This window comes from Geotrypetes seraphini, chromosome 6 (assembly GCF_902459505.1).
Source record: "Geotrypetes seraphini chromosome 6, aGeoSer1.1, whole genome shotgun sequence".
Classification (NCBI taxonomy): Eukaryota; Metazoa; Chordata; class Amphibia; order Gymnophiona; family Dermophiidae; genus Geotrypetes; species Geotrypetes seraphini.
The window spans coordinates 122,158,930-122,185,591 of record NC_047089.1 but is presented as its reverse complement, the minus strand read 5'-3'; the positions used below and the strand labels follow the sequence as shown (position 1 = coordinate 122,185,591).

At 38.7% G+C, this 26,662-nt stretch overlaps 1 protein-coding gene across 6 annotated transcripts in view; it reads left to right on the top strand.

Annotated features, from left to right (window-relative positions):
- Positions 1 to 26,662, top strand: part of TPP2 (tripeptidyl peptidase 2) — a 1,323,399-nt gene that overhangs the window by 492,739 nt on the left and 803,998 nt on the right. For all 6 annotated transcript variants that reach the window (XM_033947626.1, XM_033947627.1, XM_033947625.1 and 3 more), the window contains one exon: positions 10,391 to 10,548. In XM_033947626.1, the coding sequence (XP_033803517.1) occupies positions 10,391 to 10,548 (158 nt within the window). The remainder of the gene's footprint in view (positions 1 to 10,390; positions 10,549 to 26,662) is intronic.

Below are 26,662 nucleotides of genomic sequence, written 5' to 3'. Positions count from 1 at the left end.
CAGGGAGATCCTCCTTCTTCCCTGTGCTGGGCTGGACTGGGCTTTGAGCATTTGCGCATGCTCAAAGCCTTCTGATCTTGCTCTCCCCTTGAAGTCCTGTCCTCCCTTAAAGGTCTGCCTGTCCCCCCTTGAAGTTCTGTCCCCCCTTGAAGTTCTGTCCCCCCCTTGAAGTCTTGTCCCCCCTTAAAGGTCTGCCTGTCCTCCCCCTTGAAGTCCTGTCCCCCCCTGAAGTCCTGTCCCCCCCCTTGAAGTCCTGTCCCCCTCCTTGAAGGCCCGCCCCACCCTGAAAGCCTGATGCCCCACCCCGAAGGATCGCTGGCCCCCCCACCCTGAAGGACCGCTCGCATCCCCCCAACATCCGATTCATCCCCCAGCCCCCCTGCACCGTTTGCAGTGGAGAAGCAGCCTACCGTGGGTTCGCGATGCCAGTGAGCCCTGCGCTGCTTCCTCTGCTGCGGTCCCGCCCCTTCTCTGATGTCAGAGAAGGGGCAGGACCGCGGCAGAGGAAGCAGCGTAGGGCTCACTGGCATCACGAACCGACGGTAGGCTGCTTCTCCACCGCAAACGGTGGGGGGGGCTGGGGGATGAATCGGACGTCGGGGGGGGAACCAGCAATGTAAAAAACAAATTGTATAACGCGCTCACGCATATAACACGCATGGTTATGCTCGGTTTGTAAAATTGTGTATAGCGCGCGCGTTATATGCGTGAAAATACGGTAGTCCCAAAAATCTGAAAATTTATTCTACTCTTCCCCAAAATAAAGAACCAGAACTCAGACAAAACTCAATGCTCTAATTACCGACCCATTGCTAATCTGCCCTTCATTGCCAAACTCACTGAAAAAATAGTGTTTAACCAACTATCTGAATTCATCAAAAAAACCAATGCCCTCCACCCAAATCAGACAGGATTTTACTTAAACCACTCAACAGAACTCTCTCTCCTCAGTCTTACAACTACCATCTACTACTTCCAAGACCACCATAAATCCGTTCTGATATCACTTGACCTATCAGCAACGTTCGATACCATCAACCATATCCTCCTACTCACCCATTTCAAAAATTGTGGAATCTCAGGCTCTGTTCTCCTCTAGTTCACCTCCTATTTCGAAGATCGCAATTTCAAAGTACATTGCAAAGGAACCTCATCATCCCCAATCACTCAATCATACGGCGTCCCGCAAGGCTCTATTTGTTCGCCTCTACTTTTCAACATCTTCCTCTCTCCCCTTCTAACTTTAGCACAATCAATAGGATTCACCACTTTCGCCCAACTTCTACATCCCATCACCCCCCTCAAACATCTCCAACATTCTCAAAATCAACACCAAACTAGACAAAATCAGTAACTGGCTCCGAACAAACAAATTATCCCTTAATATTACCAAATCTTGAGGCCTACTCTTCCCTGCAAAAAGTAACGAAGCCCTAAAAAGGCAAATCTAAATAGATTCCTGTCCAATTCAAATGGAATTCAAAATAAAATTGCTAGGAGTCATCCTGGATAAAGATCTTACATATCATGATCAAATCAGCTATCTGACAAAAAAAAAAAAAAAAGCTTCTATAACAGGGGTCAGGAGCTCTTTTGATGGCTACATCTGGCTCGCTGCCAACGTGACACTCTGACTTCTGGGGGCGGAGCCAAGGAGAGCGGCCGTACACACTACGAGCTTCTCTGCTGCAGCAGAGAAAAATCTTCTCCAAGACGTGCACTGCAGCAGAGGATACCCGAGCAGACCTACCCAGACCATCGGGGATATTCTGCCGGTCACCCGGAAGCGGGAGCCGCCGACACAGAGCTGGATCAGATCTGAGCTAGGACGGGGACAACGGTGGCCATCTTCAGACGCTCTGCACAGTGTGGCACCTCCCCCAGCTGCAGATTTTAGCCTGGACCGCAGCAAGCTATACCAGTGAAGGGGACAAGTTGTGAGTGTGCCTACTTCATTTGTTATTGCTCCAGAACCCCACCTAATCTCCCCAGTGTCCCTCTGTGACTATATGAATGCATGGGAAAATCCTTGGCTGGGGCTTGATTGATGTATGCTGGGAAAGAAGAACACATCTTCTTTCCGCTAAGCGCAGGCCATGCCCTTCTCTGCATAGTATTCACATCCGACATCCTTGGGACCCTACCTTGCCCCGCAGGATCTGCGGCCGAACAGGCTTGAAGCCGCATCGTCCTTCACAGGCAGCCCCAAATCGAGGCCCCGGCTTCCCATCCCACCAGCTATACCCGCAATTGGCTACCCTGACTTCATTGCCTCTGCCTTGCCCCACAGATACTACCTGGGGTGGTATCCTCCTCACCTCAGTGAGCTAGATAATTGCAGAAACCCTTTTATTGAAGAAGATGGCTAAAAGAAAAAAAGATGAGGAGTATCATACTTTTCAGCAGGAATGGACAGAGGAATTCGCCTTTGTGTAGAGAGCAGGTTCTGCAGTGTGTCTAATATGCAATGATAAAATTGCATCGATGAAACGGTCAAATATAAAACGGCACTTCAACACACACCATACTACATTTGCATCAAAATATCCTGCGAGGGACAGCAGGAAGAAAGCATGTCAAGAGCAACTGTGCAGAGTGCAAGCTAGTCAGCAGCAACTCTGTGTTTGGACCCAACAAGGTGACTGGAATTCGGCTAGCTTTGCTGATGCTTTAGCAATTGTGAGAAATGGAAAGCCATTCACAGATGGGAAGTATGCCAAAACATTCATGCTTGATGTTGCCAATGAACTTTTTGACAACTTTTTGGATAAAGACAAGATAATCAAACAAATAAAAGACATGCCTCTGTCGGCAAGAACTGTTCACAATTGTACCAGCATGATGGCAAATCAAATTGAGGCAACACAAGTGAAAGACATAAATGCAGCACCATTCTTTTCTCTCGCTTTGAATGAGTTAACAGATGTAAGCCATTTATCCCAGTTCAGCGTGATTGCAAGGTATGCTGTCGGTGACACACTATGTGAGGAAAGTCTTGCTGTTTTGCCTATGAAAGGGACAACAAGAGGGGAGGATTTATTCAAGTCTTTCACTGAGCTCGCTAAAGAACAAAATACCGATGGATAAATTTATTTTGGTTTGTATTGATGGTGCTCCGTGCATGGTGAAGGAAAAACAGGATTCGTAGCGCTTATTCGTGAACACGAAAAGAGACCCATCCTAAGTTTTCACTGAATCCTACATCAGGAGGCACTTTGTGCTCAGATTTGTGGCGAGCAGTTTGGTGAGGTGATGTCACTGGTCATTCAGGTGGTCAACTTTATTGTTGCCCGAGCTTTAAATGATCGCCAGTTTAAAACACTGCTGGATGAGGTTGGGAATAATTATCCTAGTCTGCTTCTGCAGAGCAATGTGCGTTGGTTGTCAAGACGGAAGGTGCTCAACTGTTTCGCGGCTTGTCTGAGCAAAATCCAGACATTTCTTGAAATGAAAAATGTCGAGCATCCTGAGTTAGCTAACACTGAATGGCTCCTGAAGTTCTACTATCTCGTGAACATGACTGAACATCTGAACCAGTTCAATGTGAAAATGCAAGGCGTTGGAAATACAGTCAAACCTCGGTTTGCGAGTAACCCGGTTTGCGAGTGTTTTGCAAGACGAGCAAAACATTCTTGCAAAACTTGTCTCGCAAACCGAGTGTTGACTCGATTTGCGAGCACCCCCCCCGATAACCGGCATTGCTCCCCCCCCCGCTTGCAAAGGCCCCCTCCCACTCAAACCGGCACCTCCCCGTGCGAACCGGCACCCCCCGCCCGAACAACTTGAACTTATCCCCCCGTCTGGCACCGGCACGCAGCCTACAGGACGTGCCGGTGCCACTAGAAGATCTTCCTGCCTCTGCCGGCCTTGAGCATTCATCTGTGCATAATCAAGGCCTTCTAATTCTCCCTCTCGCCGAGATTCTCTAAAAATTTTTGGTTTTTTTTTTTTTTTTTTTTCTTCTTCTTAGCTATTTCTGGGCAAGAATCCAAAGCTCTGCCCAGTACTGTTCTTAGGTTCCAGCTACTGAAGACTCCGTCAAAGCTCACTCCAGTCCATCTACACCCTCCCAGCCTTTGAAGCCCTCCCCAGCCCATCCTCAACTAAAAGGCCACATACAGATACAAACCGTGCAAGTCTGTCCAGTACTGGCCTTAGTTCTTCAATATTTACTATTAATTTTTGATAATAGATCCTCTATATTCATCCCACGTTTTTTTGAACTCGGTCACTGTTTTCCTCTCCACCACTTCTCTCGGGAGCGCATTCCACACAACCACCACTCTCTCCATAGAGTAGAATTTCTTTACATTGCTCTTGAGTTTACCACCTTTCAACCTCAAATTATGGGGCTACAACGGGGGGTGTGGGGGGGAACCCAACCCACTTTATACAGATTGCACCGTGTTGTGGGGGCGTTGTGGGGGGTTTGGGGGGTTGTAACCCCCCACATTTTACTGAAAACTTAACCTTTTCCCTGTTTTTAGGGAAAAAGTTACGTTTTCACTAAAATGTGGGGGGTTACAACCCCCCAAACCTCCCCAACGCCGCCACAATCTGTATTAAGTAAAGTGGGGGGGGGGCTCCCCAACAAAAACCCCCATCGCAGCCCCTAAAAACAGTCTTTTTCTTCGGCGTGCGCCTTTGTCGTCCGCGTTACTGTCTATGAACCGTATAACTTAGAGGAAAGAAGGGACAGGAGAGATATGATTCAGACATTCAAGTACTTGAAAGGTAAAACCAGAGACCATAATTTGAGGTTGAAAGGTGGTAGACTCAAGAGCAATGTAAAGAAATTCTACTCTATGGAGAGAGTGGTGGTTGCGTGGAATGCGCTCCCGAGAGAAGGGTTCATAGACAGTAATGTGGAAGGCGCGCGCCGACAACTGAGCGCAAGATGGAGGCACGCACCGAAGAAAAAGACTGTTTTTAGGGGCTGCGATGGGGTTTTTTGTTGTGGAGCCCCCCACTTTACTTAATACAGATTGCGGCGGCGTTGTGGGGGGTTTGGGGGGTTGTAACCCCCAACATTTTAGTTAAAACATAACTTTTTCCCTAAAAAGTTAAGTTTTCAGTAAAATGTGGGGGGTTACAACCCCCCAAACCCCCCACAACGCGGCGCGATCTGTATAAAGTAAAGCCACACCTCCCGTCGTAGCCCCTAAAAACAGTCTTTTTCTTCAGCACGCACCTCCGCGCTGTGCTCAGTTGTCTGCTCGTGCCTTTGTCCCGGCGCGTTTTTGACCTGACACCAAGGTATACATATTCAGGGCTTCCAGTCTCTCCTCATATGTTCCAGTCTCCTCATACGTCTTTTATTGCAAACCTCCTATCTTTTTTGTCGCCCTCCTCTGGACCGTTTCAAGCCTTTTGTGTCCTTCACCAGATATAATCTCCAAAACTAAACACAATACTCCAAGTGGGGGTTTCACCAACGACTTGTACAGGGGCATCAACACCTTTGTTCTTCTACTGGTTACGCCTCCCAGCATTCTTCTGGCATCAGCCACCGCCTTGTCACGCTGATTTTCCCCTTTAATTCTTCGGATACTATCACCCCAAGGTCCCTGTCTCCATCCATCAGATTCTCACCTCCCAACATATACGGCTCCTTCCAATTATTAATCCCCAAATGCATTACTCTGCATTTCTTTGCATTGAATTTTATTTGCCAGATATTAGACCATTCCTCTAACTTTTGCAGATCCTTTCTCATGTTTTCCACTCCCTCCTCGGTGTCTACTCTGTTACAAATCTTGGTATCATCAGAAAAAAGGCAAACCTTTCCTTCTAACCCTTCAGCAATGTCATTCACAAACATATTGAACAGGATGTATGTCCCCAGGTTCAGGAAAGGGTGCAAAAATAATCGAACCAAAAACCCGGCGTGGATAACAAATGCGGTGAGAAAGGCGATAAGAGACAAGAAAACATCATTTAGAAAATGGAAAAAGGACCAAACAATGGACAACCAGAAGGAACACAAAAGGCACCAAAAGGACTGTCACCAAGAGGTTAGGAAAGCAAAAAGAGAATATGAGGAGAGGCTGGCAGGGGAAGCAAGAAACTTCAAACCATTCTTCAGGTATGTGAAGGGGAAACAACCAGCCAGGGAGGAAGTGGGACCATTAGATGATCGAGACAGGAAGGGAGTAGTAAAGGAGGAAAAAGAGATAGCTGACAGGTTAAACAAGTTCTTCTTGTCAGTCTTCACGAGAGAGGACACATCCAACATCCCAGAACCCGAGGAGCACATAAACGGAGACCCTGATGAGAAGCTAGTCCAACTAGAGGTAAACAAAGAGGATGTTCTCAGAAAGATAGACAGACTGAAGAGCGACAAATCACCAGGTCCGGACGGCATCCACCCAAGGGTATTAAAAGAACTGAGAAACGAAATAGCAGATACACTAAGCCAAATATGTAACCTATCCTTAAAAACTGGGGAGATCCCAGAAGACTGGAAAATAGCCAATGTCACGCCCATCTTTAAGAAGGGATCAAGGGGTGACCCGGGAAACTACAGTCCGGTGAGCTTGACCTCGGTTCCGGGAAAGATGATGGACGCACTAGTCAAGGACGCAATCTGCGAATATATAGAAGGCAATGGACAACTGAAGGCGAGCCAGCACGGCTTCTGCAAGGGAAGGTCGTGCCTCACGAACTTACTGTATTTCTTTGAGGGAATAAACAACCAGGTGGATAAAGGGGAATCCATAGACATCATTTACCTTGACTTCCAAAAAGCCTTCGATAAGGTACCTCACGAAAGACTACTTAAGAAGCTGTGGAGCCACGGGGTGCAGGGGGATATCCACCGATGGATCAAACACTGGCTGGCAGGCAGGAAGCAGAGGGTTGGAGTAAAGGGCCATTACTCAGACTGGCAATGGGTCACGAGTAGAGTTCCACAGGGGTCAGTGCTGGGACCAATCCTGTTCAATATATTCATCAACGACCTGGAGACGGGGACGACATGTGAGGTTATCAAATTTGCTGATGACACCAAGCTTTGCAGCAGGGTTAGAAACGCGGAAGACTGTGAGGTCCTGCAAAGAGACCTAACAAGACTGGAAGAGTGGGCAAAAAAATGGCAAATGAGTTTTAATATAGAGAAATGTAAGGTCATGCATGTAGGGAAGAAGAACCTGATGTTCCGCTACAAAATGGGGGGATCACTGCTAGGGGTAAGCAACCTTGAAAGAGACCTGGGGGTGATGGTGGACACAACATTGAAAGCATCAACTCAGTGCGCAACGGCCTCAAAGAAAGCGAACAGAATGTTGGGTATCATTAAAAAGGGTATCACGACCAGGACAAAGGAAGTCATCATGCCGCTGTATCGTGCAATGGTGCGCCCACATCTGGAGTACTGTGTCCAATACAGGTCGCCGTACCTCAAGAAGGACATGGCAGTACTCGAGGGGGTCCAGAGGAGAGCAACTAAATTGATAAAAGGTATGGAAAACTATTTGTATGCTGACAGGTTGAAGATGCTGGGGCTCTTCTCCTTGGAAAAAAGCGGAGACTTAGAGGAGACATGATAGAAACCTTCAAAATCCTGAGGGGCATAGAGAAAGTGGACAGGGACAGATTTTTCAGACTGTGGGGAACCACTAACACAAGGGGTCACTCGGAGAAATTGAGAGGAGACAGGTTTAGAACAAATGCTAGAAGGTTCTTTTTTACCCAGAGGGTGGTGGACACATGGAACGCGCTTCCGGAGATTTTGATAGCCCAGAGCACATTGCAGGGCTTCAAGGAAGGTTTAGACAAGTTCCTAAAAGAAAAGGGGATTGAGGGTTACAGATAAAAAAGAAGAGGTAGGTGACAGGAACCACATTACAGGTCATAGACCTGATGGGCCGCCGCGAGAGCGGACCGCTGGGCGCGATGGTCTGACCCAGTGGTGGCAACTTCTTATGTTCTTATGATTGGCCCCAGCACTGAACCCTGAGGGACTCCACTAGTCACCTTTCCTTCCTTCGAGCGACTTCCATTAACCACCACCCTCTAGCATCTGTCTGTCAACCAGTTTCTAATCCAGTTCTCCACTTTGGGTCCTAATGCCAGCCCTGCAAGTTTGTTCAAGAGCCTCCTATGAGGAACCGTGTTAAAGGTTTGCTGAAATCTAAGTAAATTACATCTAGCATATGTCCTCGATCCAGTTCTCTGGCCACCCAGTCAAAAATTTCAATCGGATTCGTTTGACCAGATTTACCTTTAGTAAAGCCATGTTGCCTCGGATCCTGTAACCCATTAGATTCTAGGAAATTCACTATCCTTTCTTTCAGCAACACTTCCATTATTTTTCCAACAACCAAAGTGCCTAAAAATTGCACATTGGTTACCAATCCACCATCGCATTACTTATAAAATTGCTTTAATCTCCTTTAAAACTATGAACTCCAAGGAACCTGCTTTTATTCATAAGTTCCTTATTCCTCATGATCCTTCGAGAACTTTAAGATCTGCCTCTCAGCACCTTCTTCATGTCCTGTTTTTAAAAATCATTTGTAAACGTAGGGCTACTTCATGCGCAACTATAGCCCTACAATATGGAATTCGTTGCCATCACATTTAAGGTCTGAGAAAAATTTAAGGACAACCTTAAAAGCTTCTTATTTAAAGATGCTTATGATTGCTAAATGATCTCTGGTCCTTCCTAGCCAAATTCTGTTTTATTCATATTCAACAGTCATATGATTCCTCCCACTTCCCTTTTGTTTTTAATCTTAATTGTACTCTTTTATTTTAAAATTGTATTTCTCCCTACCTTCCTGTTGTTTTCATGTAAGTAATGTCGTGTCATTAATAAATTTGTTAGTTGTTCCCCATTTTAATTTTTTTAATTGTCAAACTTTTATCAAATTTTAATAAAACTTGAAACTTGTGAGGCTTGTAGTTTCCCGCTTTATCCCTATGACCACTTTTGTGAATAGGGACCACATCCGTTCTTCTCCAGTCCCCAGGAACCACTCCTGTCTCCAGAGATTTGTTGGACAAGTCTTTAATAGGACCCACCAGAACCTCTCTGAGCTCCCTCATTATCCTGGGATGGATCCCATCCGGTCCCATCACTGAAACTGGATAAGCGCTGTTGAATAGATTGCGGAGCTGTGCCACCGGCAGAATCAGCAGGAACCTCGATCCCCTCTTTAGCGAGTAAATCCCGGGCTTTTCCAACTGTGGCAATTCACTTAAGGACTCCTTTCAGATTGATCAGCAACCCAAATGGGAATGTCCAACGGTATCGCACATTGGCGCGTCAGTGCTCGAGTCACCTCCCGAAACATTCTTTTCTGCAATGTACTAGAATCAAGGTCCCGATAGAGATCCACATGGTGCCTGTTCCATTGAAGTGAGCCCAATTCTAGAGCCCTGCAAAGTAGTCACATGTAGACAGATGATAATATCGTGGGGCCGCTCCAATGTCTTAGGCCCCAGGGCTCTATGCGCTCTCTCAATGCTCAGGTCTAAGTTATTGTCCTGTTACAACCATCTGGCTAAATTTCTCATCACATCCTTCATATCCTTATATTCACTCATATCTAAGATTCCCCAAATCTGTAGATTGTTTTGGTGGGACCGATTTTCAAGGTCCTCAATTTTGTCAATCAGTTCATGCAATTCACAACACATGTCCTCTAGGCCAGTGTTCTTCAACCTTTTGACACCTGTGGACTGGCAGAAATAAAATAATTATTTTGTGGACTGGTACTGGTCTGCGGACCGGCAGTTGAAGAACACTAGGCTAAGTCGTGGGCCAGATTCTGCCCATCTCCACCCAATCTCTGCCCCAGATCCCACCCCCATAATAGTAACTAATTGTAACACCATTTTTCCATTCATTTTTCATATATTCACACACAATATAATCATATTAACAACACATAATGGTTAACCACAAAATTAAACTACACAAAGCACACTGTATGCTTCTCAATATTCATTCCTACTAGAACACGGATAACCCCATGCAAATAAGGGACCAAAAACTAAAAGTACTTAATATATACAAACAAACCCTAAGATGCAAGACTCTGCATGCAGTACAACCCCAGAGAAAAAGAAACAAATGCATTTCTTCTTGAACAGACAGCAGATGTAAATCAATCACTAGATTAAAAGAATCATTCTCCCTAACGTTGCTGTCTCCCTCCCTCCATGCTGTGCCTAGTCTTCTGGCCGGCCCCCTGGAAGATGATTTTCTGCTATGTTCACTGCTTTGAGTAAATCAGTCATATTTTTAAGTTATAGGGTTTTTTTCCATGTTGAATGATTTGAACTTGAAAATGGACAGGCAATTTAATTTTAATTTTTTGTGGGAGTGGGGGTTTGGATTGTGAGTAAAGATTGTAAAATTTAATAAAATGTATTTCCTTTACAGATAATGCTGAAAGGATATCACTTCAGCTCCATTTAGCTCTAACTTCAAATGCATTATGGGTACAGGGTCCCAGTCACTTGGAACTTATGAACCAGTGTCGCCATATAAATATCCGAGTAGACCCTCGTGGCCTCAGAGAAGGTCTTCATTATGCGGAGGTACAAAATCCCATATTCTGTTGTCTCTTCATTGTACCATAATTGCTTTAGAATTTCAACTCTAGAACTTCTGCCTTTTTTTCTCTTAGTAAATGTATTATATCATATGAGTGGTTTTGCCAAAATAAGCAGTGCCTTGTAAGCATCTTTTCAACCTTGTACATTGTCCATATTCTGCTATATAATACATTTTAAATTGTGTATTTTAAAGAGTTTGTTTCATTGATCTATGTAACTTGTGAAAGAATGGTTAAAGAAATATTCAAAGATAATGAAAATAAGAAACTAAAAGCTGTTGGCTGCATAAGTGTTCAAATTCATTGACCAAGTACTTGGAGGAAGCTGTTTTTGCAGCAACAGCAGCTTTTTAGAACATAAGAAAAGCCTTCACCGGATCAGACAGAGGTCCATCCAGTCCGGTGATCCGCACACGCGGCGGCCCATTTAGGTACTCCTGATTGGAGACCCAGATATACCGTAGCCCTCAATATGATTTGCAAGAAGGTGTGCATCCAACTTGCGCTTGAATCCCAGAACAGTAATCTCTGTCAAAACATCCTCCGGGAGAGCATTCCAATTCCCACCATGCGCTGTGTGAAAAAGAATTTCCTGATATTCGTCCTGAACCTGCTGCCACTCAGTTTCAGTCTATGACCTCTTGTCCGTGTCACATTTGTAAGCAGTTTATAAGTGTCTACCAATTTAAAATAAGATGGTACAGTTTTTGTCCCTATTTCAAGGCAGAGTGGCTCAGGCTCATTCATGGAGACTAGTCTTCATATGTTGACTACAGTTTTCAAATCCTGCACAGATTTTCTATTCAAGATAGTTTTTGACAGGGATAATCACTATTTTCTTACTGAACTACTGTATCTTGTATCGCTTTGTGCTTAGGATCATTTTCCTGATGGAAAGTAATTCTCCTTCTAAGTTGCAGATCTGTGGCAGACTAGAACAGGTTTTTCTTCAGGAAATGCCTATAATTTAAGAACATAAGAACATATTGCTACTGCTGGGTCAGACCAGTAGTCCATTGTGCCCAGCAGTCCGCTCACGCGGCAGCCCTTAGGTCAAAGACCAGTGCCCTAACTGAGACTAGCCTTACCTGCATACATTCATCATTCATCTTCGCAAACCTACCTGTTAAGGTTAATTTTATATAAATATAATCTGTCGTGTTCCCCCTTTGAGCTACATTAACCCAAGAGGTGATGTTAATCACAGGACATGCACCTGTGAGAAAATTAGGTTTTATTAAGGAATTAATTTGTAAAAATCACAGTGAGGAATTAAGTACTGGAGTTTAATGTAGTACCAACCATCTCTATCTCTATCTATCAACTCTGTCTCTATCAACTCTATCTCTATCAACTCTGTCTCTATCAACTCTATCTCTCTCTCTCTATCAACTCTATCTCTATTAACTGTATCTCTATCATTTCTATCTCTCTCTCTCTCTCAACTCTATCTCTATTAACTGTATCTCTATCATTTCTATCTCTCTCTCTATCAACTCTATCTCTATCTATCTCTATCAACTCTATCTCTATCTCTATTAACTATATCAATTAACTGTATCTCTATCTCTCTATCTATCATTTCTATATCTCTCTCTATCAACTCTATCTCTCCCTCAACTCTCTCTCTCTATCAACTCTCTCTCTCTCTCAACTCTATCTCTCCCTCAACTCTCTCTCTCCCTCAACTCTCTCTCCCTCAACTCTCTCTCTCTCTATCAACTCTATCTCTATCTCTCTCAACTCTCTATCAACTCTATCTCTCTCTCAACTCTCTCTATCAACTCTATCTCTATCTCTATCTCTCTCAACTCCCTCTATCAACTCTATCTCTCTCTCAACTCTCTCTATCAACTCTATCTCTATCTCTCTCAACTCTCTATCAACTCTATCTCTCTCTCAACTCTCTCTATCAACTCTATCTCTCTCAACTCTCTCTATCAACTCTATCTCTATCTCAACTCTATCTCTCTCAACTCTCTCTCTCAACTCTATCTCTATCTCTCTCAACTCTCTCTATCAACTCTATCTCTATTTTTATCTCTCTCAACTCTCTCTCTCAACTATCTCTATTTCTATCTCTATCAACTCTATCTCTCTCAACTCTCTCTATCAACTCTATCTCTATCTCTATCTCTCTCAACTCTCTCTATCAATTCTATCTCTCTCTCAACTCTCTCTCAACTCTATCTCTATCTCTCTCAACTCTATCTCTCTCAACTCTCTCTCTATCAACTCTATCTCTCTCTCAACTCTCTCTCTATCAACTCTATCTCTATCTCTCTCTATCAACTCTCTATCAACTCTCTCTCTATCAACTCTATTTCTATCAACTCTATTTCTCTCTATCAACTCTATCTCTCTATCAACTCTATCTCTAACAACTCTATCTCGGATCACGTGATGCTATGAGCTGAGGCAGACGTTGGCTGCCTGAGCTCCTGGGCCCCAAGTCCTCACCTGCTTCGTTGCCGGCTGCCAGCGGTGTGAAGGCGATCGGACGCTTGCCTGTTAGGCGCTGAACGCGCATGGAAAAATTCCTGTCCGGGTCGCCGATGGCAACGAGAACGCAGAAAAAAGACCGCGAGCGTTCACAGCACGGCACGGATAAAATGGCGCCAACCACCTCAACCGCGGTCCACCAACTAGCGCCGGAGGCGCTGATTGTGCTCACGCAGGCAGTGGCAACGGCAATGCAGCCTAGTATAGACAGGCTGTCTGGGCAGCTGCTGAAATTGGAAAACCTGCTCACTGACACCATGAGCCGCACAACAGCTTTAGAAAGTCGGGTATCTGGCCTGGATGATGTGCAGACAGCCCATGATACTACCCTGAAGGAATTGCAGGCCCTAACTCACAAGCAGGCAGAGCGGCTGGAAGACCTGGAAAACCGATCCCGCCGATCTAATTTACGTTTTTTAGGCATCCCAGAGACGGTGTCGGGGACAAAGCTGCTACAAGCCCTGGAGGTATGGCTGACCACCACTTTCTCTTTGCGGGAGAGCTTGGGTCCAATCCATTTGGAAAGGGCACATTGGCTGGGCAGGGAACAAGCCCGGGAAGCGCGACCTCGGATGGTCATTGCCAAACTTCTGAATTATAACCACAAAGTGGAAATTTTGCGCAAATATAAGCAACTCCGAGAGGACTTAAAATTTGAGGACTCTGAGGTACGCATTTTCCAGGATTACTCAGCAGCCCTGACAGAGCGCAGGAAGCACTTTTATCCGATTTGTGCCTTTCTCTATCAACTCTATCTCTATCTATCAACTCTATCTCTATCTATCATCTCTATCTCTATCAACTCTATCTTTCTCTATCAACTCTATCTCTATTTATCATCTCTATCAACTCTATCTCTATCAACTCTATCTCTCTCTATCGACTATCTCTATCAACTCTCTCTCTATTATCTCTATCTCTATCTATCAACTCTATCTCTCTTTCTATCAACTCTGTCTCTATCAACTCTCTCTCTCTCAATTCTATCTCTATCAACTGTATCTCTATTATCTCCATCTCTCTATCAACTCTGTCTCTATCAACTCTCTCTCTCTCAATTCTATCTCTATCTCTATCAACTGTATCTCTATTATCTCCATCTCTCTATCAACTCTGTCTCTATCAACTCTCTCTCTCTCAATTCTATCTCTATCTCTATCAACTGTATCTCTATTATCTCCATCTCTCTATCAACTCTGTCTCTATCAACTCTCTCTCTCTCTCAATTCTATCTCTATCTCTATCAACTGTATCTCTATTATCTCCATCTCTCTATCAACTTTGTCTCTATTAACTCTATCTCTCTATCTATCATTTCTATCTCTCTCTTAACTCTATATTTATCTCTATCTATCATTCTATATCTATTAACTCTATCTCTATCAACTCTATCTCTATCATTTCTATCTCTATCAACTCTATCTCTATCATTTCTATCTCTATCAACTCTATCTCTATCATTTCTATCTCTATTAACTCTATCTATCAACTCTATCTCTATCTCTATTTATCATCTATATCTCTATTTATCAACTCTATCTCTCTCTATCAACTCTATCTCTATCAACTCTATCTCTATTTATCATCTCTATCAACTCTATTTATCATCTCTATCTCTATCAACTCTATCTCTCTATCAACTCTATCTCTATCTATCATCTCTATCAACTCTATTTATCATCTCTATCTATCAACTCTATCTTTCTCTATCAACTCTATCTCTATTTATCATCTCTATCAACTCTATCTCTATCTCTATCAACTCTATCTCTATCTATCAACTATCTCTATCAACTTTATCTCTTTATCATCTCTATCAACTCTATCTCTATCTATCTATCATTTCTATCTCTATCAACTCTATCTCTATCTATCATTTCTATCTCTATCAACTCTATCTCTATCTATCATTTCTATCTCTATCAACTCTATCTCTATCTATCATTTCTATCTCTATCAACTCTATCTCTATCTATCATTTCTATCTCTATCAACTATCTCTATCTATCATTTCTATCTCTATCAACTCTATCTCTATCTATCATTTCTATCTCTATCAACTCTATCTCTATCTATCATTTCTATCTCTATCAACTCTATCTCTATCTATCATTTCTATCTCTATCAACTCTATCTCTATCTATCATTTCTATCTCTATTAACTCTATCTCTATCAACTCTATCTCTATCTCTATTTATCATCTCTATCTCTATTTATCAACTCTATCTCTATCAACTCTATCTCTCTCTATCAATTCTATCTCTATCAACTCTATCTCTTTCTATCAACTATCTCTATCAACTCTCTCTATTTATAATCTCTATCAACTCTATTTATCATCTCTATCTCTATCAACTCTATCTCTTTCTATCAACTCTATCTCTATCAACTCTATCTTTCTCTATCAACTCTATCTCTATTTATCATCTCTATCAACTCTATCTCTATCTATCAACTCTATCTCTATCTATCATTTCTATCTCTATCAACTCTATCTCTATCAACTCTATCTCTATCTCTATTTATCATCTCTATCTCTATTTATCAACTCTATCTCTATCTATCAACTCTATCTCTATCTATCATTTCTATCTCTATCAACTCTATCTCTATCAACTCTATCTCTATCTCTATTTATCATCTCTATCTCTATCAACTCTATCTCTTTCTATCATCTCTATCTCTATCAACTCTATCTCTTTCTATCATCTCTATCTCTATCAACTCTCTCTATTTATAATCTCTATCAACTCTATTTATCATCTCTATCTCTATCAACTCTATCTCTTTCTATCAACTCTATCTCTATCAACTCTCTATTTATAATCTCTATCAACTCTATTTATCATCTCTATCAACTCTATCTTTCTCTATCAACTCTATCTCTATTTATCATCTCTATCAACTCTATCTCTATCTATCAACTCTATCTCTATCTATCATCTCTATCTCTATCAACTCTATCTTTCTCTATCAACTCTATCTCTATTTATCATCTCTATCAACTCTATCTCTATTTATCATCTCTATCTCTATCTATCATCTCTATCTCTATCAACTCTATCTTTCTCTATCAACTCTATCTCTATTTATCATCTCTATCAACTCTATCTCTATCTATCATCTCTATCTCTATCAACTCTATCTCTATCTACCAATTCTATCTCTATCTATCAACTCTATCTCTATCAACTTTATCTCTATTTATCATCTCTATCAACTCTATCTCTATCTACCAATTCTATCTCTATCAACTCTATCTCTATCTACCAACTCTATCTCTATCAACTCTATCTCTATTTATCATCTCTATCAACTCTATCTCTATTTATCATTTCTATCAACTCTATCTTTCTCTATCAACTCTATCTCTCTCTATCAACTCTATCTCTATTTATCATCTCTATCAACTATCTCTCTCTATCAACTCTATCTCTATTTATCATCTCTATCAACTCTATCATCTCCATCTCTATCAACTCTATCTCTATCATTTCTATCTCTATTAACTCTATCTCTATCTATCATTTCTATCTCTATTAACTCTATCTCTATCTATCATTTCTATCTCTATTAACTCTATCTCTATCAACTCTATCTATCTCTCATCTCTATAAGCTCTATCTCTATTTATCATCTCTATCAACTCTATCATCTCTATCAACTCTATCTTTCTCTATCAACTCTATCTCTCTCTATATCAACTCTATCTCTATCAACTCTATCTCTGTCTATCAACTCTATCTCTATCAACTCTGTCTCTATCTCTCATCTCTATAAACTCTATCTCTATTTATCATCTCTATCAACTATATCATCTCTATCTCTATCAGCTCTATCTTTCTCTATCAACTCTATCTCTCTCTATATCAACTCTATCTCTATCAACTCTATCTCTATCTATCAACTCTATCTCTCTCTATATCAACTCTATCTCTATCAACTCTATCTCTATCTATCAACTCTATCAACTATATCTCTATCAACTCTATCTCTATCAACTCTATCTCTCTCTATATCAACTCTATCTCTATCAACTCTATCTCTATCTATCAACTCTATCAACTATATCTCTATCAACTCTATCTCTATTTCTCATCTCTATAAACTCTATCTCTATTTATCATCTCTATCAACTCTATCATCTCTATCTCTATCAACTCTATCTTTCTCTATCAACTCTATCTCTCTCTATATCAACTCTATCTCTATCTATCAACTCTATCTCTATCAACTCTATCACTGTTTATCAACTCTATCTCTATCTATCAACTCTATCACTGTTTATCAACTCTATCTCTATCTATCAACTCTATCTCTATCAACTCTATCTCTATCTATCAACTCTATCTCTATCAACTCTCTCTATTTATAATCTCTATCAACTCTATTTATCATCTCTATCTCTATCAACTCTATCTCTTTCTATCAACTCTATCTCTATCAACTCTCTCTATTTATAATCTCTATCAACTCTATTTATCATCTCTATCTCTATCAACTCTATCTTTCTCTATCAACTCTATCTCTATTTATCATCTCTATCAACTCTATATCTATCAACTCTATCTCTATCTATCATCTCTATCTCTATCAACTCTATCTTTCTCTATCAACTCTATCTCTATTTATCATCTCTATCAACTCTATCTCTATTTATCATCTCTATCAACTCTATCTCTATTTATCATCTCTATCTATCTATCATCTCTATCTCTATCAACTATCTTTCTCTATCAACTCTATCTCTATTTATCGTCTCTATCAACTCTATCTCTATCTATCATCTCTATCTCTATCAACTCTATCTTTCTCTATCAACTCTATCTCTATTTATCATCTCTATCAACTCTATCTCTATCTATCAACTCTATCTCTATCAACTTTATCTCTATCATCTCTATCAACTCTATCTCTATCTACCAATTCTATCTCTATCAACTCTATCTCTATCTACCAATTCTATCTCTATCAACTCTATCTCTATCTATCAACTCTATCTCTATCAACTTTATCTCTATTTATCATCTCTATCAACTCTATCTCTATCTATCAACTCTATCTCTATCTATCAACTCTATCTCTATCTACCAATTCTATCTCTATCAACTCTATCTCTATCTACCAACACTATCTCTATCTACCAATTCTATCTCTATCAACTCTATCTCTATCTACCAATTCTATCTCTATCAACTCTATCTCTATCTACCAACACTATCTCTATCTACCAATTCTATCTCTATCAACTCTATCTCTATCTACCAACTCTATCTCTATCAACTCTATCTCTATTTATCATCTCTATCAACTATCTCTATTTATCATCTCTATCAACTCTATCTCTATTTATCATCTCTATCAACATCTCTATTTATCATCTCTATCTCTATCAACTCTATCTTTCTCTATCAACTCTATCTCTATTTATCATCTCTATCAACTATCTCTCTCTATCAACTCTATCTCTATTTATCATCTCTATCAACTCTATCATCTCCATCTCTATCAACTCTATCTCTATCTATCATTTCTATCTCTATTAACTCTATCTCTATCTATCATTTCTATCTCTATTAACTCTATCTCTATCTATCATTTCTATCTCTATTAACTCTATCTCTATCAACTCTATCTCTATCTCTCATCTCTATAAACTCTATCTCTATTTATCATCTCTATCAACTCTATCATCTCTATCTCTATCAACTCTATCTTTCTCTATCAACTCTATCTCTATCTATCAACTCTATCTCTATCAACTCTATCTCTATTTATCAACTCTGTCTATCTCTATCAACTCTATCTCTATCAACTCTATCTCTATTTCTCATCTCTATAAACTCTATCTCTATTTATCATCTCTATCAACTATCATCTCTATCTCTATCAACTCTATCTTTCTCTATCAACTCTATCTCTCTCTATATCAACTCTATCTCTATCTATCAACTCTATCTCTATCAACTCTATCACTGTTTATCAACTCTATCTCTATCTATCAACTCTATCTCTATTTATCATCTCTTTCAACTATCATCTCTATCTCTATCAACTCTATCTTTCTCTATCAACTCTATCTCTCTCTATATCAACTCTATCTCTATCATCTCTATCAACTCTATCTCTATCAACTCTATCTCTCTCTCTATCAACTCTATATCTATTTATCATCTCTTTCAACTCTATCTCTCTATCAACTCTATCTCTATCATTTCTCTCTATCTCTATTTATCATCTCTATCTCTATTTATCAACTCTATCTCTATCAACTCTATCTCTATCAACTCTCTCTCTCTATCAACTCTCTCTATCAACTCTATCTCTATCAACTCTCTCTCTCTATCAACTCTATCTCTATCTATCAACTCTATCTCTTTCCATCAACTCTATCTCTATCAACTCTCTCTCTATTTATAATCTATCAACTCTATTTATCATCTCTATCTCTATCAACTCTATCTCTATCAACTCTATCTCTCTCAACTCTATCTCTATCGCTCTGTATCAACTGTATAGCTATTATCTCTATCTCTATCTCTATCAACTCTATCTCTCTCTATCGACTATCTCTATCAACTCTCTCTCTCTATCATCTCTATCTCTCTATCAACTCTATCTCTCTTTCTATCAACTCTGTCTCTATCAACTCTCTCTCAATTCTATCTCTATCTCTATCAACTGTATCTCTATTATCTCCATCTCTCTATCAACTCTGTCTCTATCAACTCTATCTCTCTCAACTCTATCTCTATCGTTCTCTATCAACTGTATCTCTATTATCTCTATCTCTCTCTTTATCAATTCTCTCTATTAACTCTATCTCTCTATCATTTCTATCTCTCTCTTAACTCTATATCTATCTCTATCTATCATTCTATATCTATTAACTCTATCTCTATCAACTCTATCTCTATCATTTCTATCTCTATTAACTCTATCTCTATCAACTCTATCTCTATCTATCAACTCTATCTCTATCAACTCTATCTCTATCAACTCTATATCTATCAACTCTGTCTCTATTTATCATCTCTATCAACTCTATCTCTACAACTCTATCTCTATCTACCAACTCTATCTCTATCAACTCTCTCTCTCTATCTACCAACTCTATCTCTATCAACTCTATCTCTATCTACCAACTCTATCTCTATCAACTCTATCTCTTTCAACTCTATCTTTCTCTCTCAACTCTTATCTCTCTCTCAACTCTATCTCTATCTATCAACTCTATCTCTATCAACTCTATCTTTCTCTCTGAACTCTATCTCTCTCTCAACTCTCTCTCTCAACTCTATCTCTATCAACTCTATCTTTCTCTCTGAACTCTATCTCTCTCTCAACTCTCTCTCAACTCTATCTCTATCTATCAACTCTATCTCTATCAACTCTAACTCTATCAACTCTATCTTTCTCTATCAACTCTAACTCTATCAACTCTATCTTTCTCTATCAACTCTATCTCTCTCAACTCTATCTCTATCTATCAACTCTATCTCTATCTATCAACTCTATCTCTATCAACTCTATCTCTATTTATCATCTCTATCAACTCTATCTCTATCTATCAACTCTATCTCTATCAACTCTATCTCTATTTATCATCTCTATCAACTCTATCTCTATCTATCAACTCTATCTCTATCAAATCTATCTCTATTTATCATCTCTATCAACTCTATTTATCATCTCTATCTATCAACTCTATCTCTATCAACTTTATCTCTATTTATCATCTCTATCAACTCTATCTCTATCTATCAACTCTATCTCTATCAACTCTATCTCTATTTATCATCTCTATCAACTCTATCTCTATCTATCAACTCTATCTCTATCTATCAACTCTATCTCTCTCAACTCTATCTCTATCGCTCTGTATCAACTGTATATCTATTATCTCTATCTCTATCAACTCTATCTCTCTCTATTGACTATCTCTATCAACTCTCTCTCTATCATCTCTATCTCTATCTATCAACTCTATCTCTCTCTATTGACTATCTCTATCAACTCTCTCTCTATCATCTCTATCTCTATCTATCAACTCTATCTCTCTTTGTATCAACTCTGTCTCTATCAACTCTCTCTCTCTCAATTCTATCTCTATCTCTATCAACTGTATCTCTATTATCTCCATCTCTCTATCAACTCTGTCTCTATCAACTCTCTCTCTCTCAATTCTATCTCTATCTCTATCAACTGTATCTCTATTATCTCCATCTCTCTATCAACTCTGTCTCTATCAACTCTCTCTCTCTCAATTCTATCTCTATCTCTATCAACTGTATCTCTATTATCTCCATCTCTCTATCAACTCTGTCTCTATCTGAACTCTATCTCTCTCAACTCTCTCTCTATCAACTCTTTCTTTCTCTCTGAACTCTATCTCTCTCTCAACTCTATCTCTATCTATAAACTCTATCTCTATCAACTCTTTCTTTCTCTCTGAACTCTATCTCTCTCTCAACTCTATCTCTATCTATAAACTCTATCTCTATCAACTCAACTTTCTCTGTCAACTCTATCTCTCTCAACTCTATCTCTCTCAACTCTATCTCTCTATTAACTCTATCTCTCTCTATCTATCATCTCTATCTCTCTATTAACTCTATCTCTCTCTATCTATCATTTCTATCTCTCTCTATTAACTATCTCTATCTATTATTTCTATCTCTATTAACTCTATCTCTCTATCATTTCTATCTCTCTCTTAACTCAATATCTATATCTATCATTTCTATCTCTATCAACTCTATCTCTCTCTATTAACTCTATCTCTATCTCTATTAACTCTATCTCTATCTTTATTTATCATCTCTATCTCTATTTATCAACTCTATCTCTATCAACTCTATCTCTCTCTATATCAAATATATCTCTATCAACTCTATCTCTATTTCTCATCTCTATCAACTCTATCTCTATTTATCATCTCTATCATCTATCTCTATCAACTCTATCTCTCTCTCTATCAACTCTATCTCTATCATCTCTATCTCTATTTATCATCTCTATCAACTCTATCTCTATAATCTCTATCAACTTTATCTCTATAATCTCTATCGACTTTATCTCTATCATCTCTATCTCTATAATCTCTATCAACTTTATCTCTATAATCTCTATCAACTTTATCTCTATCATCTCTATCTCTATTTATCATCTCTATCAACTCTATCTCTATAATCTCTATCAACTCTATCTCTATCATCTCTATCAACTCTATCTCTATTTATCATCTCTATCAACTCTATCTCTATCTATCAACTATCTCTATCATCTCTATCAACTCTATCTCTATCAACTCTATCATCTCTATCTCTATTTATCATCTCTATCAACTCTATCTCTTTATCATCTCTATCAACTCTATCTCTATCAACTCTGTCTCTCTCTATCAACTCTATCTCTATCAACTCTGTCTCTCTCTATCAACTCTATCTCTATCAACTCTCTCTCTATCAACTCTATCTTTCTTTCAACACTATCTCTATTTCTCATCTCTATAAACTCTATCTCTATTTATCATCTCTATCAACTCTATCATCTCTATCTCTATCAACTCTATCTTTCTCTATGAACTCTATCTCTATCTACCAACTCTATCTCTACCAACTCTATCTCTATCTACCAACTCTATCTCTACCAACTCTATCTCTATCTACCAACTCTATCTCTACCAACTCTATCTCTATCTACCAACTCTATCTCTATCAACTCTATCTCTATCTACCAACTCTATCTCTATCAACTCTAACTCTATCAACTCTATCTTTCTCTATCAACTCTATCTCTCTCAACTCTATCTCTATCGCTCTGTATCAACTGTATATCTATTATCTCTATCTCTATCAACTCTATCTCTCTCTATTGACTATCTCTATCAACTCTCTCTCTATCATCTCTATCTCTATCTATCAACTCTATCTCTCTTTGTATCAACTCTGTCTCTATCAACTCTCTCTCTCTCAATTCTATCTCTATCTCTATCAACTGTATCTCTATTATCTCCATCTCTCTATCAACTCTGTCTCTATCAACTCTCTCTCTCTCAATTCTATCTCTATCTCTATCAACTGTATCTCTATTATCTCCATCTCTCTATCAACTCTGTCTCTATCAACTCTCTCTCTCTCAATTCTATCTCTATCTCTATCAACTGTATCTCTGTTATCTCCATCTCTCTATCAACTCTGTCTCTATCTGAACTCTATCTCTCTCAACTCTCTCTCTATCAACTCTTTCTTTCTCTCTGAACTCTATCTCTCTCTCAACTCTATCTCTATCTATAAGCTCTATCTCTATCAACTCAACTTTCTCTGTCAACTCTATCTCTCTCAACTCTATCTCTATCAACTCTATCTCTCTATCAACTCTATCTCTCTCTATCTATCATCTCTATCTCTCTATTAACTCTATCTCTCTCTATCTATCATTTCTATCTCTCTCTATTAACTATCTCTATCTCTATCTATTATTTCTATCTCTATTAACTCTATCTCTCTATCATTTCTATCTCTCTCTTAACTCAATATCTATATCTATCATTTCTATCTCTATCAACTCTATCTCTCTCTATTAACTCTATCTCTATCTCTATTAACTCTATCTCTATCTTTATTTATCATCTCTATCTCTATTTATCAACTCTATCTCTATCAACTCTATCTCTCTCTATATCAAATATATCTCTATCAACTCTATCTCTATTTCTCATCTCTATCAACTCTATCTCTATTTATCATCTCTATCATCTATCTCTATCAACTCTATCTCTCTCTCTATCAACTCTATCTCTATCATCTCTATCTCTATTTATCATCTCTATCAACTCTATCTCTATAATCTCTATCAACTTTATCTCTATAATCTCTATCAACTTTATCTCTATCATCTCTATCTCTATTTATCATCTCTATCAACTCTATCTCTATAATCTCTATCAACTCTATCTCTATCATCTCTATCAACTCTATCTCTATTTATCATCTCTATCAACTCTATCTCTATCTATCAACTATCTCTATCATCTCTATCAACTCTATCTCTATCAACTCTATCATCTCTATCTCTATTTATCATCTCTATCAACTCTATCTCTTTATCATCTCTATCAACTCTATCTCTATCAACTCTGTCTCTCTCTATCAACTCTATCTCTATCAACTCTGTCTCTCTCTATCAACTCTATCTCTATCAACTCTCTCTCTCTATCAACTCTATCTTTCTTTCAACTCTATCTCTATTTCTCATCTCTATAAACTCTATCTCTATTTATCATCTCTATCAACTCTATCATCTCTATCTCTATCAACTCTATCTTTCTCTATGAACTCTATCTCTCTCAATATCAACTCTATCTCTATCAAATCTATCTCTATCTATCAACTCTATCTCTATCAACTCTATCACTATCTATCAACTCTATCTCTATTTATCAACTCTCTCTCTATCAACTCTATCTCTATCTATCAACTCTATCTCTATCAACTCTATCTCTATCTCTATTTATCATTTCTATCTCTATTTATCAACTCTCTCTCTATCAACTCTCTCTCTATCAACTCTATCTCTATCTATCAACTCTTTCTCTTTCAACTTTATCTCTATTTATCATCTCTATCAACTCTATCTCTATCAACTCTATCTCTATCTACCAACTCTATCTCTATCAACTCTCTCTCTCCCTATCTACCAACTCTATCTCTATCAACTCTATCTCTTTCAACTCTATCTTTCTCTCTCAACTCTATCTCTCTCTCAACTCTCTCTCTCTCTCAACTCTATCTCTATCTATCAACTCTATCTCTATCAACTCTATCTATATCTACCAACTCTATATCTACCAACTCTATCTCTACCAACTCTATCTCTATCTACCAACTCTATCTCTACCAACTCTATCTCTATCTACCAACTCTATCTCTATCAACTCTATCTCTATTTATCATCTCTACCAACTCTATCTCTATTTATCATCTCTATCAACTCTATTTATCATCTCTATCTCTATCTACCAACTCTATCTCTATCAACTCTATCTCTATTTATCATCTCTACCAACTCTATCTCTATTTATCATCTCTATCAACTCTATTTATCATCTCTATCTCTATCAACTCTATCTCTCTCTATCAACTCTATCTCTCTCTATCAACTCTATCTCTATTTATGATCTCTATCAACTCTTATCTCTATCAAATCTATCTCTATTTATCATCTCTATCAACTCTATCTCTTTCTGTCAAATCTATCTCTATCAACTCTTTCTCTATCAACTCTTTCTCTCTCAATTCTATCTCTATCAACTCTCTCTCTCTATCTAACATTTCTATCTCTCTTAACTCAATATCTATCTCTATCTATCATTTCTATCTCTATCAACTCTATCTCTCTCTATTAACTCTATCTCTATCTCTATTAACTCTATCTCTATCTTTATTTATCATCTCTATCTCTATTTATCAACTCTATCTCTATCAACTCTATCTCTCTCTCTATCAAATATATCTCTATCAACTCTATCTCTATTTCTCATCTCTATCAACTCTATCTCTATTTATCATCTCTATCATCTCTATCTCTATCAACTCTATCTCTCTCTATCAACTCTATCTCTATCAACTCTATCTCTATCATCTCTATCTCAATTTATCATCTCTATCTCTATAATCTCTATCATCTCTATCTCTATCATCTCTATCTATATTTATCATCTCTATCAACTCTATCTCTATAATCTCTATCATCTCTATCTCTATTTATCATCTCTATCAACTCTATCTCTATCAACTATCTCTATCATCTCTATCAACTCTATCTCTATAATCTCTATCATCTCTATCTCTATTTATCATCTCTATCAACTCTATCTCTATCTATCAACTATCTCTATCATCTCTATCAACTCTATCTCTATCAACTCTATCATCTCTATCTCTATTTATCATCTCTATCAACTCTATCTCTATTTATCATCTCTATCAACTCTATCTCTATTTATCATCTCTATCAACTCTATCTCTATCTATCAACTCTATCTCTATCAACTCTGTCTCTCTCTATCAACTCTATCTCTATCAACTCTGTCTCTCTCTATCAACTCTATCTTTCTTTCAACTCTATCTCTATCAACTCTATCTCTATTTATCATCTCTATCAACTCTATTTATCATCTCTATGTCTATCAACTCTATCTCTCTCTATCAACTCTATATCTATCAACTCTCTCTCTATCAACTCTCTCTCTATCAACTATCTCTCTATCATCTCTATCAACTCTCTCTCTATCATCTCTATCTCTAACAACTCTATCTCTCTCTCAACTCTATCTCTATCCCTCTCTATCAACTGTATCTCTATTATCTCTATCTCTCTCTCTATCAACTCTCTCTCTATTAACTCTATCTTTCTCTATCTATCATTTCTATCTCTCTCTTAACTCTATATCTCTATCTATCATTTCTATCTCTGTCAACTCTATCTCTCTATCAACTCTATCTCTATCTATCATCTCTATTTCTCTCTATCGTCTCTTTCTCTCTCTATCAATCTATCAACTCTCTATCAAATCTATCTCTCATCTCTA